The sequence below is a fragment of the Penicillium canariense genome, assembly GCF_028826845.1.
Source record: "Penicillium canariense strain IBT 26290 chromosome Unknown utg000008l_segment0_segment0, whole genome shotgun sequence".
Taxonomy (NCBI): domain Eukaryota; kingdom Fungi; phylum Ascomycota; class Eurotiomycetes; order Eurotiales; family Aspergillaceae; genus Penicillium; species Penicillium canariense.
The window spans coordinates 1,612,497-1,626,084 of NW_026622735.1; the positions used below are offsets into that span (position 1 = coordinate 1,612,497).

Here is a 13,588-nt window from a genome sequence, read left to right on the forward strand (position 1 = left end):
AGACAAAAAATATGATACAGGATTTGCGCCGGAACCTTTTTCGAGCCCCAGGAGGAGTGGAGAGGGGAGGGGGGACAAGAGAAATACAGGTATAGAAAAAGGGTGATAAAACAAAGGTTAAGAGAACAACACCAAGGCATTACAAAAGATCCAGGGCCGCGAGAGGATGGCACGGCGATGCAAAAGGGATGCGGCGGGGGGTAATCATTTCACGAAGGCGCGTGAGGGCGCAGAAGGCAGGACAGTATGCATTTAGAACATGCCGCCGCCCATGCCGCCCATACCACCCATGCCGCCCATGCCGCCAGCGGGGGCAGCAGGGCCCTTCTCCTCGGCAGCCTCGACGATAGCAACCTCGGTGGTGCCGAGGAGGGAGGCAACTCCGCTGGCGTCAAGCAGGGCGGTGCGGACGACCTTCAGGGGGTCGACGATACCGCTAGCAATCATGTCAGTGTACTCGCCCTTGGCAGAGTCGAAGCCGCGGTTGAAGTCCTTGGCGTATTCGTCAGTCAGCTTGCCGACAATAACGCTGCCCTCGAGGCCGGCGTTCTCGACGATGGTGCGGGCGGGGCGGGTGATGGCGCTCTTGATGATGCTGACACCGAGCTGCTGGTCGAAGTTGGCGGGCTTGACACCGTCCAGGCCATTGGCGGAGGCCTTGAGGAGGGCGGTACCACCACCGGGCAGGATACCCTCCTCGACGGCAGCACGGGTGGCGTTCAGGGCATCAACGACGCGGTCTTTCTTCTCACCGACCTCAACCTCGGAGGCACCGCCAACCTTGATGACGGCAACACCGCCGGAGAGCTTGGCCAGACGCTCCTGGAGCTTCTCCTTCTCGTACTCGGAGGTGGTGGGGTCGGCCATGACACCGCGGATCTGCTCGCAGCGCTGGGTGATGTTGTCCTTGCTGCCCTCGCCATTGAGGATGATGGTGTCCTCCTTGGTGATGGTGATGGCACCGGTGGAGCCGAGCATGTCGGGAGTGAGCTTCTCGAGCTTGATGTCGAGCTCGTCAGTGAAGACGGTACCGTTGGTGAGGACAGCCAGGTCACCCAGGATGCTCTTGCGGTTATCACCGAAGCCGGGGGCCTTGACGGCGGCGACCTGGAGCTGACCGCGGAGCTTGTTCAGAATGCAGACGGCGAGAGCCTCACCCTCAATGTCCTCGGCGATGATGACCAGTGGGCGGCGGAGGGTGGTGGAGGCCTCCAGGGCGGGGATGATGTCCTGGACGGCGGAGATCTTCTTCTCGGACAGCAGAATCAGGGGCTTCTCAAATTCGACCTTCTGGGACTTGGGGTCGGTGATGAAGTAGGGGGAGGTGTAGCCGCGGTCGAAGCGCATACCCTCAGTGACCTCCAGCTCGTCCTCCAGGGTCTTGCCCTCCTTGACGGTGATGACACCCTCCTTGCCAACGCGCTCCATGGCGTTGGAGATGAGCTTACCGACGTGGGTATCGCCGTTGGCGGAGATGGTGGCGACCTGAGCGATCTCCTCAGTGGTGGTGATGTCACGCTTGTTGGCCTGGAGGTAGTCGACGACGGCTTCAACAGCAGCCTGGATACCGCGGCGCAGATCCATGGGGTTGCAGCCAGCGGCGACATTCTTCACGGTCTCGGAGAAGATAGCACGACCGAGAACGGTAGCGGTGGTAGTACCGTCACCAGCGAGCTCGTTGGTCTTGGAGGAGACATCCTGGAGGAGGCGGGCACCGAGGTTCTCGAACTTGTCCTGCAGCTGGATAGCCTTGGCGACAGTAACACCATCTATTCAATTGAAGATGAAGAATTAGCTCTTGTCTTGAATCGTCGTGGATTGCCGAGCCTAGGGATGGAGGCGCGCAAAAGGAAAATTAGACCAAAAAAACAACGTACCCTTGGTGATCTTGGGGGAGCCGTAGGGAGACTCGATCAGAACATTGCGACCCTTAGGGCCCAGAGTAGAAGTAACGGCCTTGGCAAGAGTGTCAACACCCCTGAGGATGCTGGCACGAGCATCGACGCCGAACTTGAGCTCCTGCTTTACGGTCAGCCAGGGTTATACACGGAGGGCTCCGGAATTGACGGGAGTCGCGGCCGACAGGCATCAAGGACTCCATTCGAAGAGCAATGGCAATAGCATTGTCGCACGCACCTTGTGAGCAAACCGCTGCTGCTGGAGGTTGAGGGTGGAGCGGGCGAAAGGGGCACGCTTGGAAGCGGCCGAGAGGACCGAAGTCCGGGCAGACAGCGCGCGCTGCATGGCGAAAGAAACACGCGAACGGAAAGGAGACGGGAAAGGGTATGAAATAAGGAGGTAGAGAGAAACCCAGCCGGAATCGATGCGGGTTGGGAAGAGGAGGATGAAAGGGATGTGAGGAAAGCTGGTGAAGATGAAGCCAAAGTCTCGAAAATTTTCCAGGCCATTCCATCTTCCCCATCCCCAGAAGCTTGGCGGCAGAAACAGCTAGAAGGTCACGTGAAGGGCATTCCCGAGGCTTCGGGTGACCGGCTATTTGCCTCGCGTCTGGTCGAGCAATCATCGAAGACCAATTGAGGCTGCAATGGGGCAATCATAATCGACTGAGCAGTTTTTCATGTAGAGTCTAACTCAATTCTAATTAGGTATGGATATGAAGTCAAACAGTGACGCCAATGGAACTGGATGGGGGAGATATTTACTTCGGAGTGTCCTCCGACTGGCAACATATATTGTGTCATTGTTCAACAAACCCTAGCCAGCACAGCATGATCATTAACCTATGCGTGTTCAAGTTTCATTGTGGACCACTATGTGGACTAATAACCTAGTCGATGATAACGATGCAAACTCAACCCGAGTTTCGAAAAGCAAGCAAAAGGTCACGAATTGAAGGAAACACTGCCCAAGATCAGTGGCATGCGCTCTTCTGTAAGTGGCGGGCGGGTATCTGAGACTAAAGCGTATGTGACGCCTAAGCATTAGGTAGCGCTCATAAAGTATGGGGATGACGGCAGACCTCCTAGTTCCGTCTTTCATCGACACTTCTTGCATTTATCAACTACAAATACGACCCAGTATTGATAAGGATATAAATGTTCATGGTGCTATGAGATCCGCTTAAATATGTCACGCCTTCCTCCTATCTTACACCCTTCGTTCCGTGGGCCCTGGCCCGCCCGGCTTGAGTTGATCTGACGCAAAAGGAACGCCAATAGAACGCGAATCCGACGTCTGTTATGCAGACAGGAGACTGCTGATACCTCTTTACCATGAGATTAAGTCCAGCTTGTTAGAAAAAAGGATCATTACTACCACCGAAGCACCATTGCCATCATCACCACCGAAATCATCAAACTCTCCACCGACCGGACGCGAGATTGACAGCCCACCCAATTCCCCCCCGGGTTCAATACTCCTCCATGCCGTCCTGCTGTTGGTGACTACCTTTATTTTCGCGACCGTCGCCCTCCTGGAAGTTAGTAGGATTAAGCGCCCAGTCCATGGTCGTCGCATTGATACCCCCGGTGTTGTACTCCGGTCCCCATGGCTGCGGCATTGTTCTTGAAAGGGGAGGGCCAGCTCTGGCTGGATACTGGGGTCCATAGAGACCTCCCACAGACCACGGGTAAGATCCCTGCATATCACTACCCAGGAGAAGAGGATCGATGTTGCTTTGAATCGGGTTCGGGTGAGTAGTACTGTATCCAGGGGTGAACGGGTAGTGGTGCAACTGCTGCCCGATGGCCGCAGTATCAGAATACCAGGTATCCGGAGTCCCATACATCAACGCCGGTTCGTTGGTCCTGACGCTTCGACCCTGACTGCCGGAAGATGGCGGCATAAGAGCCGAAGGCGGCATAAGATCCGTAGGGGGCGGGCTCGGCTCGGCCATGCGACGAATCTCCCTTAGTGCCTTCTCGTCCAGACGTCGGCCCATTGGAAGCTTGACAACGCGCGATCGCCAAGGAATGGGACTTGGCTGTTCGACCTTCATCTTGGTTCCTGAAGAGAACTCTGAATCATCAACATCTCCGTTGTCAGCCGCCTCCTCCTCGTCATCATCCTCATCACCATAATCCTCGTCATCGCTGTTGGAATGGTCAGATTTAAGCTCAGACTGCTTCAATCGAAGAAAGGGGGCTCCGCCACACATAAGGTCGTCATCGTCATCTCCCTCCGCCTTGGGCTTTTGAGTCGATGCCTGGCGCTTCTTGGGGCTGACAATGGAAAATTTTCTGAACTTGTGCGTCTTTTTGTTCTGGATGTACTCCGGATCCGATTCATCCTCTTCCTGGGCGTCCAGGTCATCCGAGGAATCATCGTCAGCAGTAGGGCCCCTGGGCTTGTGCGTATCCTTTTTTGCTGCCTTGGGAGTCCCTTTGCTACTAGCAGCAGCCGCTGTAACAGAGCGGCGCAATGGCGGAGGCACACGTTGATTGGCTGCCTCGCGGCGAAGGCGCAGCTTTGACAGGTGCTGGACAATAGCACCCTCCGTGAACTTCTCTCCCATGAGCTCGGCAACCTTCTCCCAGGGAATCTTGACCCCGGTCAGGTTGCATGCCGACTGCACCGTGAGGAGCAGCAGGGTATCAAGATCACCTATCGATGTTGTTAGTATATAAAGCCCAAATATCAACGGCAACAACGGGGTACTTCATGCATAACCGCCGGGTGAGCGGAAAATGTGAAGCAAACCCAGCTCAGATGTGATAGAAGCTCATTATGCATGAGTGGGATGCATTCGGATAAAAGGCGGAATTCAGCTCACCGTCCCAGCGCACCAGCTGGCGCTTTTCCTTGCGGGGCTTCCTGCTATCCTTTCCAGACCTGGCAGGCTTGTCGGGCGGCTGCTCACTTCCGCCCTTGGGAGCAGAAGGCATGTTTTCGAGTCTTGAGAGAGGCGATCAATGGGCTGGTGAATGGAATATCTGTAAGTATGTCTTCACCAGCGTCGGCCGAGTTCGGGAAAGGAGTAGAGGTACAAGACTGGATTGGAATGTGTTGGGGATCGGGGAGGGATGTTCCGAATCAATAGCGGCGGCGAATCGTCACCCGAGATTGCGGCGTGGAAGAGGGAAGATGTGTTCAGAGAATTCGGAGGGACAGAAACGGGCTGTCAATCATGTAACGATCGAGTTTGTCTGCAACAGGGTGCGGAAAAAGTGACGAGACAAAATTGTCATCCTCGGGGAAGGATATCTCAAGGTGATGGCTACGGCCAACCGTCACCCTGGAAGTGCGAAGCACGACAGAAAATAGATGTGCGGGGTATTCAGGGGAGCCGGAAGCAGGAACCCATGGCCAATTTAGTCTGCAAAGGAGGCCTGGAATGGTGAAGAGATGAGCAGGCCGTCCCCAAACGACGCCAGCGGTGGACTGTTACCTGGGACCACAGAACTGAAAGAATGCAGGCCGTGAAGAGACTTCAACGTCCAGGAAACGGCATTCGGCAACTGGCACAGCAGGGGCAAGGTCGGGTAGAAAGGCAAGGGCAAGAATCTGTTCCGTATGTGCAGTGTGTCTCGAGATGCTGGTGACGGTGAACCGTCACCGGAGACCCCATACAGGCGGAAAACAAGTGCGAGCAGGGGGATTCGAGTATCAGGAAGTAGCTGGGCCGAATGGCCATGAAGTCGTACTCGTCTCGAACAAGATCATGGCCAGCAGAGAGAATACCCCGGATCTTCAACGCCTCAAACGGTGACGAAAGGACCCACCGAGAGAGGTACTGAAAGGACAGAGAGTGCGGGACGAACAATGCACAGTTTGAAATGGAAAGGTACTTACCGGATAACCAAAGGCTAAACGCAAATCTTGGAAAGGAAAGAGCAATGTACGACCGTGGAGTGGTATTTGCTGAGTGACGGCTCGAAGGGAAGTTGGAGAAGAGGAGGATAGGAGGATGTGATTATCGATGGCCGGCCCAGAGGCCTTCGTGAACTAGGACAGTCACACTACTGCGGGGTATGGCAGTCACCAGCGACCTCCATCTTTGGAAAAAGGAAAGCTCCCAGGGGAGAAGTGGAGAGGGGGAGAGGGTAGTCCCAAAAAGAGCGTCAGTGCTGCAACCCCACGGGGTAGTGTACTCCAAATCCATCAACATTTCGAACGCGGCCTGGTGATGATGGGCCTTGCTCCCTTTTTTACCAATCTCCAGATATGCCCGCTGTTATTTGATATTGGTCAGGTGGGTCGAACGTTAGGTTCCCCGCCGAGTAGAACTCATAGATCGAGGGTGATGAATCAGCGTAAATTAGAGGCCGAAGCGAAGCAATGGATCGATCGATCACGATTTTGAAATCCCGAGGATCGTTTCGTCCTCCCACCTAATGCTATTCCATCGCATTGCGAACGAGAGAGCTTGCTGAGCAATTGTACTCGTAAACGCAGGCGGAGACCCACAGAAATCCGCCGAACACTTCAAATTATTGTGAAGAGTATGAAGGCCATGTTTTCTCGTTAACAGTAATTGATAGAGAGCGAGAAATGAGTGACACGAAACGACTATTATTGAAGCAAAGCTGGATTGACGTCGGACACACGTGACCTATAGATCGTACCCATAAGTGTCACGTGAATACCCTTCCCGATTCTCCGAAGTCGAACGCTTCCAAACTCCGTTTTCACCCCCTTCAATTCCACCACCCATCTCTCCGCATCCACCTTTCAAAATGACTGCCGCCTGGAAAGCCGCCGGCCTCACGTACGATTCATCCGATCCCGCCAAATTCCGCCAATGCTAACCCTGAGTCTAGCTACAACCGTTACCTGGCCATTGCCGCCCGTGCGGTGCGCCGCTCCCTCAAGGAGACTCCCCGTCTCAACGCCGAGCGCCGCGGTCAGATGGACCTCCGTTTCGCTAAGTGGGAGGTTAGTTGAAACAGAATATATTCCTGGATTGGCTTGATGGGGCTGATGCGATCTTTTGTGATAAACAGAACGGCAAGCAGGGCGAGGTCCGCTCGCTCGCCCAGGCCAACAACGAGGCCCTTGCCCAGGCCGCCGAGAAATAGACGACCAGCATTCACCTGAGCACGAACGAATGGACATGATACAGTCATGTTGTTCTAGCGGAGCGATGGACCCGGGGCTGCGATCGGACATGAGCGATGATTTAGAGGGACCCCGGGAAGACAATTGAACTTTTTTGTACATGTGTAGCAATACAGGTTGTGTCTGGACGGACAAACAGACCTTCAAATCGCATTCTTTCGTATATCCATCAGCGCCCAACTTTGTGGAATTGTAGCTGGAACCTGGTCGTAGCTTGGTCTAATTGTACCCTCCGGTGGCCGGCCGCAGTAGCTGCACGTCAGAGGGCCCTGCCCGCCCGCCCTGCCCGAAGCGCTTTTCCCGCCAACGTCCCCCCGCTCACCCCTCGATCTTATTCCCACTCGAAACCCCGCCGGTTGTATCTCTCGATTTACCCCTTCATTCCATGAGAAGACCCGGCAGCGGACTGCAGAGCCTTGATTCTCTGTGCGATGCTGCCGAATAACGAGGTTCGCGTGCCCCCGCCGCGGGCGGCTGCGCAGTCGGCTGTTCCGCGCGACATCACCGCCGACTTTACGGAGGCCTCCTCGAGTAAGACTGTCCCCCATTCCTGGCATTGTCTCTAAAAGCTAACGAATATCCTACTTCATAGAACTGCGGACCGGCCAGCTCGTCAAGGATGAAACGTTCACGCTCTTTGAGGCCGTGGGCGCATTGGAGGTGCGTCATTGTCACCCTGGGTTAGCAGCGTGCAGGAGAGGGATGAATGCTGATAATTGTTGGGATTTATGATAGATCATGGACTCCAAGATGGACAGCGGCTATATAGCGCCGGGAGAGAACCAGGCGCAGGCGCTGGAAGACAATTACGATGTGCGACGGGATTTGACACCGAAGCAGGTTGTGGGGTTGATGGACCAATTGCTTTGTCATGAGGTGGGTGTATCGCATAGCTATGGGCCGATTGTTTACTGAGTATCCTTGTAGATGGCATGGCATATGGGCCACCCTCTTTCCCAGACTCTCTTTACGTCCATCTACATCGACAAGCTATTATGGCCCGTACCGAGAACAATGGAAGATGCGCGGTTTGATCGCGTGCCCAGCGAATCGCCACTGGTCAGCCACGTCCTTCGCGCATATTGCCTTGCACTGATAAAGTCATGCGACTTTGTGCATGCGCGTGTGGCTTCCGAATATTTTTATGAGGTGCGTTGGATGATTATTGGGAAAATGACCAACCGCGCTGACGGTGCTTGGTGATACAGGAAGAAGACTTCGTTACTCAATTATACAACCGCTCCCTATTATCCGCTTTCGACTCATCGCATTTCTATCGCCTGCTGGACCAGGCGGTGGATTGGGTTGAGGTCGAGGAAGGAATAGACCAAAAGGTTCGAGATGCCATTCGGAGCAGGCTGCTGCTTCGCCGGGACTTTTTGGCTTCAGTGGACCAGGATCTCGAAATCTTGGATACCAGGTCAACAGATAGCTTTATGTCATGCTTATCCCATTTGAAGGCTTTGGCTGAGACCGTATCTCTGGGGACAACGGTGCCGGAGGCCTTTAGCCTGAAGCTTCAGCGGAAGCTTGCCAGCACTGTGCCGCCTCGTCCAATTGTCCACATCAAGCACGAGGATGCTTTTGCGCACATGAAGCGGCTATGTCAAGATGCAATTGACTTGCAACAGATACTCGACTATCGGGGTCCAAGCAACTTCAAGGTACGGTTATGGAAACGTTCACTTGTGCACAGTTTTATTAAGTCTTCGATGCTAGACCGCCGTGTGGACGTTACTCTCCCGAAAACCCCAGCCGTCGGTCTATATTCGATCGCTTCTCCAGGCCCTGATCGTGAGCGACTTGACAATTCTTGGGGCTGTTTCTGTCAAACAATTTCTCTATGACGACCTTGCGGAGCTCGTCTTGCCATCAAGTATATTGCTTCGAGCGAACACTGATGAGGTAGAAGTACCGTCAGATCCACGTTTCCAAATTGCCCAACAGATGGAAGGATTTGTGAAACGCTTTGCTCAGGTACGGTCCACCCTAGACCAGATTCACTAGGAAGTTTCCTAATTGCTTGTAGCCTTTTGTGGATACTGTACGATGTGCCTGCTTGAACCGATGTCGGATCCGTCGAACCATCTGCCACACTGTTATCGACTGGGACAATCTGCAGATGGAGGTATATCCACTCCAGAGTCCAATCTTGATTCATCGAAGCTTACATTATTTTACTTCCAGGCCGAGGAGCTCGACCTTCAGCTTCAGAACCTCAGCGCCGAGCCTGCATTGCAATTTCCGGGCGGAGAAGCTACCTTTTCATACCCACTTAGTAGCTGGGCCTACCATCAAAAACTTATCCAGCTCCGACTCATCCTGCAAATGGGATTCGAGCTATCGATCTACGCCCCCGAAGAGCTCCCTGGCGTGTATTGGTACCTGTCACACATCTGCTCCACCCATCTGGCCCACCTTGATCGGATTCGCACCTTCATTGTGGCAGCTAGAAAGCGCGATCTAGTGTCAAGCAGTAGTCGCGCCGAAAATCCTGCGCAGACGTCTCCTGCATTCCACAAATCATTTCTTTATCTTGAGAGGCTGACAACGCATATAATTGCGATCGATGCTTTCGCGATCGCCCTCCACGCCCTCTATGTTCTGCTGGCTCGACACAATGTGCTTCCATCTGCTTCGAGCCCCGAGGCCTACTCGAGTGACCGACTACGCTACGAGCTCCGCATGAAGCCCTTTATGCCCATCTCTTTACCCGAGCTGGTCCCGTATGAGGAGTACCAGCGTGAGGCCACGCTGGACGGCGATGCGGACACTACCATTTTGGACCGTGCTTCCAAGGCCATCACCGAGGCCCGAAAGGCATGGGAGGCGACTCTTGCTAATGGTGCCTTCAGTGAGGATGTCTCCTCACCCACCAGAGAACCGTCGATCGCCATCGAGGAAGACTGGCGCCGCGACATCAAGGACACCATGCGCGCCTGCATCGGGGCCAGCATTGCGATTGAGACCGTCAAGAAGGCCCTCTTGGGCGATTCCCCACCTTCCGAGAAGAAGCCGGTAAATCTTCAGGTGGTGATCCCCGAGATTGGCTCGAAGACGCAGTGGCATGACTGGTGGATCGTGCCGCAGATTTCGGAAAATAAAACCGCAAACCCCCCTACCTCTTGAGCCGTGCCTCCCTTCTGTGAAAGAGACTCGGGAACTGTGAAAATGAAAAATGATTGTCTCTCCCCCAACCCCACTAGCCCCCCTTTCTGATTGCATTGCTAGGTAGTTGCATGTCATGGGCTTTGTTGTATCTGGCAGGCGCTGTGAGCGATTGTGCCCCTGGACTGAGGCATACGAGGAATGGCGTAGAGCCGCATAACATCTATTTTTACGATAGCGAGCAAATACTGTCAGCATTTCAAGTATATCCCGTGCTCCTACTAGGATCGACCTCAGGAACAGGCTAAGGGCCCCACCACTCCCAACGGCCCCATCATTCGTAAATAGATACAGGAAGTACTGTAGTTAGTTAACACGCAGTTGACTGCCCGCTTTCGGCACTGCGAACCACGGGACTTGAGCCCGCTATGAAATCATTCACTTCGGCCAGCTTTCATCCACTTGACCCCGCGAAATCCGCCGACATCGTCGAGATAAACTCAAATAATCTCAGTGCTGTCAATCCCAATCCGGTCATTTCTGAAAATTGGCTTTGTGATCGGCACCCGTCAGGCTGCACACCATTCTCGGCAGCTCGGATTCACATCTGCGGGCCTCCCGCGATCTCGTTCCTTGCCCCGTCTCCAATCTGCAAGCTTCAATCAACAAAACTTCCTCGGTAACTCGATACATCTCACGCGTCGCTCACGGACCTCATCCCTGCCCCAGCAGCGCCCGTGGCGGCTCTAGCCATTCCCTTTCATCCTAAACGAACCCGCCCCAGCAGCTCCTGCCTTAAGACGCCTACTCGCCCAGTCGCCTAGTCCCGCGTCCGAGGGCCGGCTACGTGCTCTCTCTCGCCTGTCTTTCGCTCGGCCTCATCCGACCCCGACCTGCCTATGCCGTTACCTCCCCTGCCCGCCGCTCGCCGTAGGCAAGCAAGCCGTCCCCGCTCGTCCAGCAGATAGTTGAACCATGCCGACGTATCCCATCCGCCGCCGCCCGCGCGAGTGCAAGACCTGCTTGCCCTGCCGCGCCAGCAAAGTCCGCTGCGACCGCAACGTGCCCTGTAGCAATTGCGTCAAGCGCAGCTTCACCTGTTCCTACGGTCGCCCGCCCTCCTCCGACGAGCTCCCCATACCCGCCGCCGCTATTACCGCGTCCCCCACAACGCTGCAGCCTTCCTTTGTCTCTCCAGGCATCCCACCTTCCTATGCTGCGTCCGCGCCTTCTACATGCGATGCCTCCTGCGCTCCCGAGCGGTACACCCAGTACACCCAAGCCAGCGACGACTCGGACCTCCCCGAGATCATTGACATCTCGCAGACGGAATGGGACGACGTGAATACCAAGATGAGGGTCATGGAGCAGATCCTTGGCAGCCTACACTCGCTGTTCAACGCACATTCGTCCCGCAAACGCAGCGAGGCAAGGTCCTTGGAACGAAAGGATTCCGCCCGGTCGCAGGGCGTGTACGGGCCGAACGTGTTGAAGACGGGCGCCGTCCATCTTGGGTCTCGGTCCGCCCTCGTCGACATTCTGGATAAGTCCAAGGGCTCTGAGGATACAGCGCAGGCGCTGCCTCAGGAGGATTTGCTGGCAGAGCTCGCTCTGGGCAACGAGTCGGCGGCATATCCATTTGTGGACTTGTGGTCCTCCGATCCATATACTTTCAATATTGCCGGGGTGTGTGCGGTGCTCCCGGACGACGAGAAATGTCAACGGTATGTCGCGTGAAACGTGCGGAACGGTGGCTGCGATTGGACTACTGACTCAGATTTATCTCCCTTCTGCATAGATTTTTGGGGTTTTATAAAGATATCGGCGCCGTGTTATATCCGGTACTACCCGATCTCGGCAAGCTTGAACAGAAGACACATTGGTTACTCGAAGGCAGGCGACGGGCTGGGGGTGTCTATAAACCAGATGCGAATGGGTTAGTCAAGCCGTTCGGAATGGACCTGCCGTTTCTCAGTTTGCTTTTTGCGGTGCTTGCCTCGGGGTGCCAATTGTCCGATCTGGCAAGTGCCGACCGTGAAATGACTTCATGGATATACGGTATGACCCACACGAAACGAAGGAGAATGCTGAGGTTGCCATTGTACTGATGCCCATTCCAGTGTCTTGTGCATACCAATGCCTGCGCATGTTGAATTATGTGTCGCAACCCACTGTAGAGGTCATCCAAATTCTGCTCATTATTAGCAATGTTCTGTCATATAACATGAACGCCGGTGCTTCTTACACTTTGCTTGGTAAGTTGGAACTTTGGGCACAATGGGACCCTTTCTCACCTAATGTACCTTATAGGCATGACGGAGCGTATGTGTCTTGTTCTTGGGCTTCACGTCGAGACTACAGGATTCACAGCCGAGGAGCAGGCCAATCGAAGGCGCGTCTGGTAGGTTCTTTGCCCCTTGCCACTTGCTGAGCTCGATGCTGATGCTGCACAGGTGGGCGATGGCCTTTCAAAATAGCCATTTCTCGCTCGCTTATGATCGGCCATCTATAACCATGGTCAGCCAACCCGAGATTCCCTTTGATCGTAAATCCATGCCGGGCTATCGAACATACTTCGAGACTCTCTGCCGCGTGGTCTCGCTTGCACTGGAAGTGCTGCGATCCCGCATGTACCCCGAGTCCCAGCAGCCACGATATCATGAGATTCGCGAGTACAAGCACCGGATACAGCGGATGATCGCCGAAGCCACCCCACATTTGCGACACCGTGAGCAATGTCGGTCGCTCGCGGAGCACATTGAGCGCACCGAGCTGCGCCTACACTCCTCGTATCTCCTTTCTGTCTTGTGTCGGGTATCTTTAGACCGGCATACCCATCTCGACGAGTCGCGCCGAGCTGTCATCCACGACGAGTGCATCAGTAGCCTGATCAGCACCATCGAGGCCTTCGTCGAGCTGCACGAGATCAATTCGCACTGCTCCCGATCATGGATCAGCTTGCAGCGATCTATCGCATCCGCGTTCCTGCTCGTTTCCACCGACGACGGCCCACAGACCTGGGAGCTGATCGACCGGCTGGAGAACGTCCTGGCCGACCACGTGTATGCGGACGGCAAGACCGACCAGAATAACCGCACCGATTCTGCCAAACATCTCGCCTCATCGCTGCGTGCACTGCGCGAGATCCGTGAAGCCTTCCGGGACCGCAAAACGGCGCCGGCTGCGCCACACCGCCGACGGACGTACTCGCCGCTGATCTTGCCGTCGCCGCCCTCGATGGATACCACCCCGGATCTGCCGCCCAATATGGCGCCCGCTGGTGGCTCCGCGCCCCCGCTTGAGGATTGGAGTATGCAGAACATCTTGGGACGTGTGTCGGACGTCATGCTGTTCCCCAGTATGCGCGGCGCCAGCCCGACTGTGTGAAGTCGCTGGTCGCTCTTTTCTTTTTGTCTATCCTTCCTGGTTTTTTTTTCCATCATGGCGTCGGGAGGACTTGTGA

General features: G+C 55.0%; 5 protein-coding genes across 5 annotated transcripts; 3 read left to right on the forward strand and 2 right to left on the reverse strand.

Annotated features, from left to right (window-relative positions):
• Positions 1-252: 252 nt before the first annotated feature.
• On the reverse strand, positions 253-2,244 carry hsp60 (chaperone ATPase HSP60; the record flags this gene model as incomplete). The annotated part of the gene is made up of 3 exons (XM_056692645.1): positions 253-1,769; positions 1,878-2,019; positions 2,137-2,244. The coding sequence occupies 3 exons, from the start codon at positions 2,242-2,244 to the stop codon at positions 253-255; spliced, it is 1,767 nt and encodes a 588-aa protein (XP_056538602.1).
• A 1,126-nt stretch (positions 2,245-3,370) lies between these two features.
• N7482_010522 (uncharacterized protein) lies at positions 3,371-4,844 on the reverse strand (the record flags this gene model as incomplete). The annotated part of the gene is made up of 2 exons (XM_056692646.1): positions 3,371-4,563; positions 4,733-4,844. 2 exons carry the CDS (start codon positions 4,842-4,844, stop codon positions 3,371-3,373), a joined length of 1,305 nt encoding a protein of 434 aa, XP_056538603.1.
• Positions 4,845-6,635: 1,791 nt separating this feature from the next.
• Positions 6,636-6,977, forward strand: N7482_010523 (ATP synthase subunit epsilon family protein; the record flags this gene model as incomplete). Its single annotated transcript, XM_056692647.1, has 3 exons — positions 6,636-6,667; positions 6,720-6,834; positions 6,903-6,977. 3 exons carry the CDS (start codon positions 6,636-6,638, stop codon positions 6,975-6,977), a joined length of 222 nt encoding a protein of 73 aa, XP_056538604.1.
• A 471-nt stretch (positions 6,978-7,448) lies between these two features.
• N7482_010524 (N-alpha-acetyltransferase 35, NatC auxiliary subunit) lies at positions 7,449-10,146 on the forward strand (the record flags this gene model as incomplete). The annotated part of the gene is made up of 8 exons (XM_056692648.1): positions 7,449-7,548; positions 7,610-7,677; positions 7,753-7,893; positions 7,945-8,166; positions 8,226-8,681; positions 8,737-8,994; positions 9,047-9,145; positions 9,205-10,146. 8 exons carry the CDS (start codon positions 7,449-7,451, stop codon positions 10,144-10,146), a joined length of 2,286 nt encoding a protein of 761 aa, XP_056538605.1.
• A 954-nt stretch (positions 10,147-11,100) lies between these two features.
• N7482_010525 (uncharacterized protein) lies at positions 11,101-13,512 on the forward strand (the record flags this gene model as incomplete). Its single annotated transcript, XM_056692649.1, has 5 exons — positions 11,101-11,849; positions 11,924-12,183; positions 12,246-12,380; positions 12,436-12,526; positions 12,579-13,512. The coding sequence occupies 5 exons, from the start codon at positions 11,101-11,103 to the stop codon at positions 13,510-13,512; spliced, it is 2,169 nt and encodes a 722-aa protein (XP_056538606.1).
• Positions 13,513-13,588: the final 76 nt, after the last annotated feature.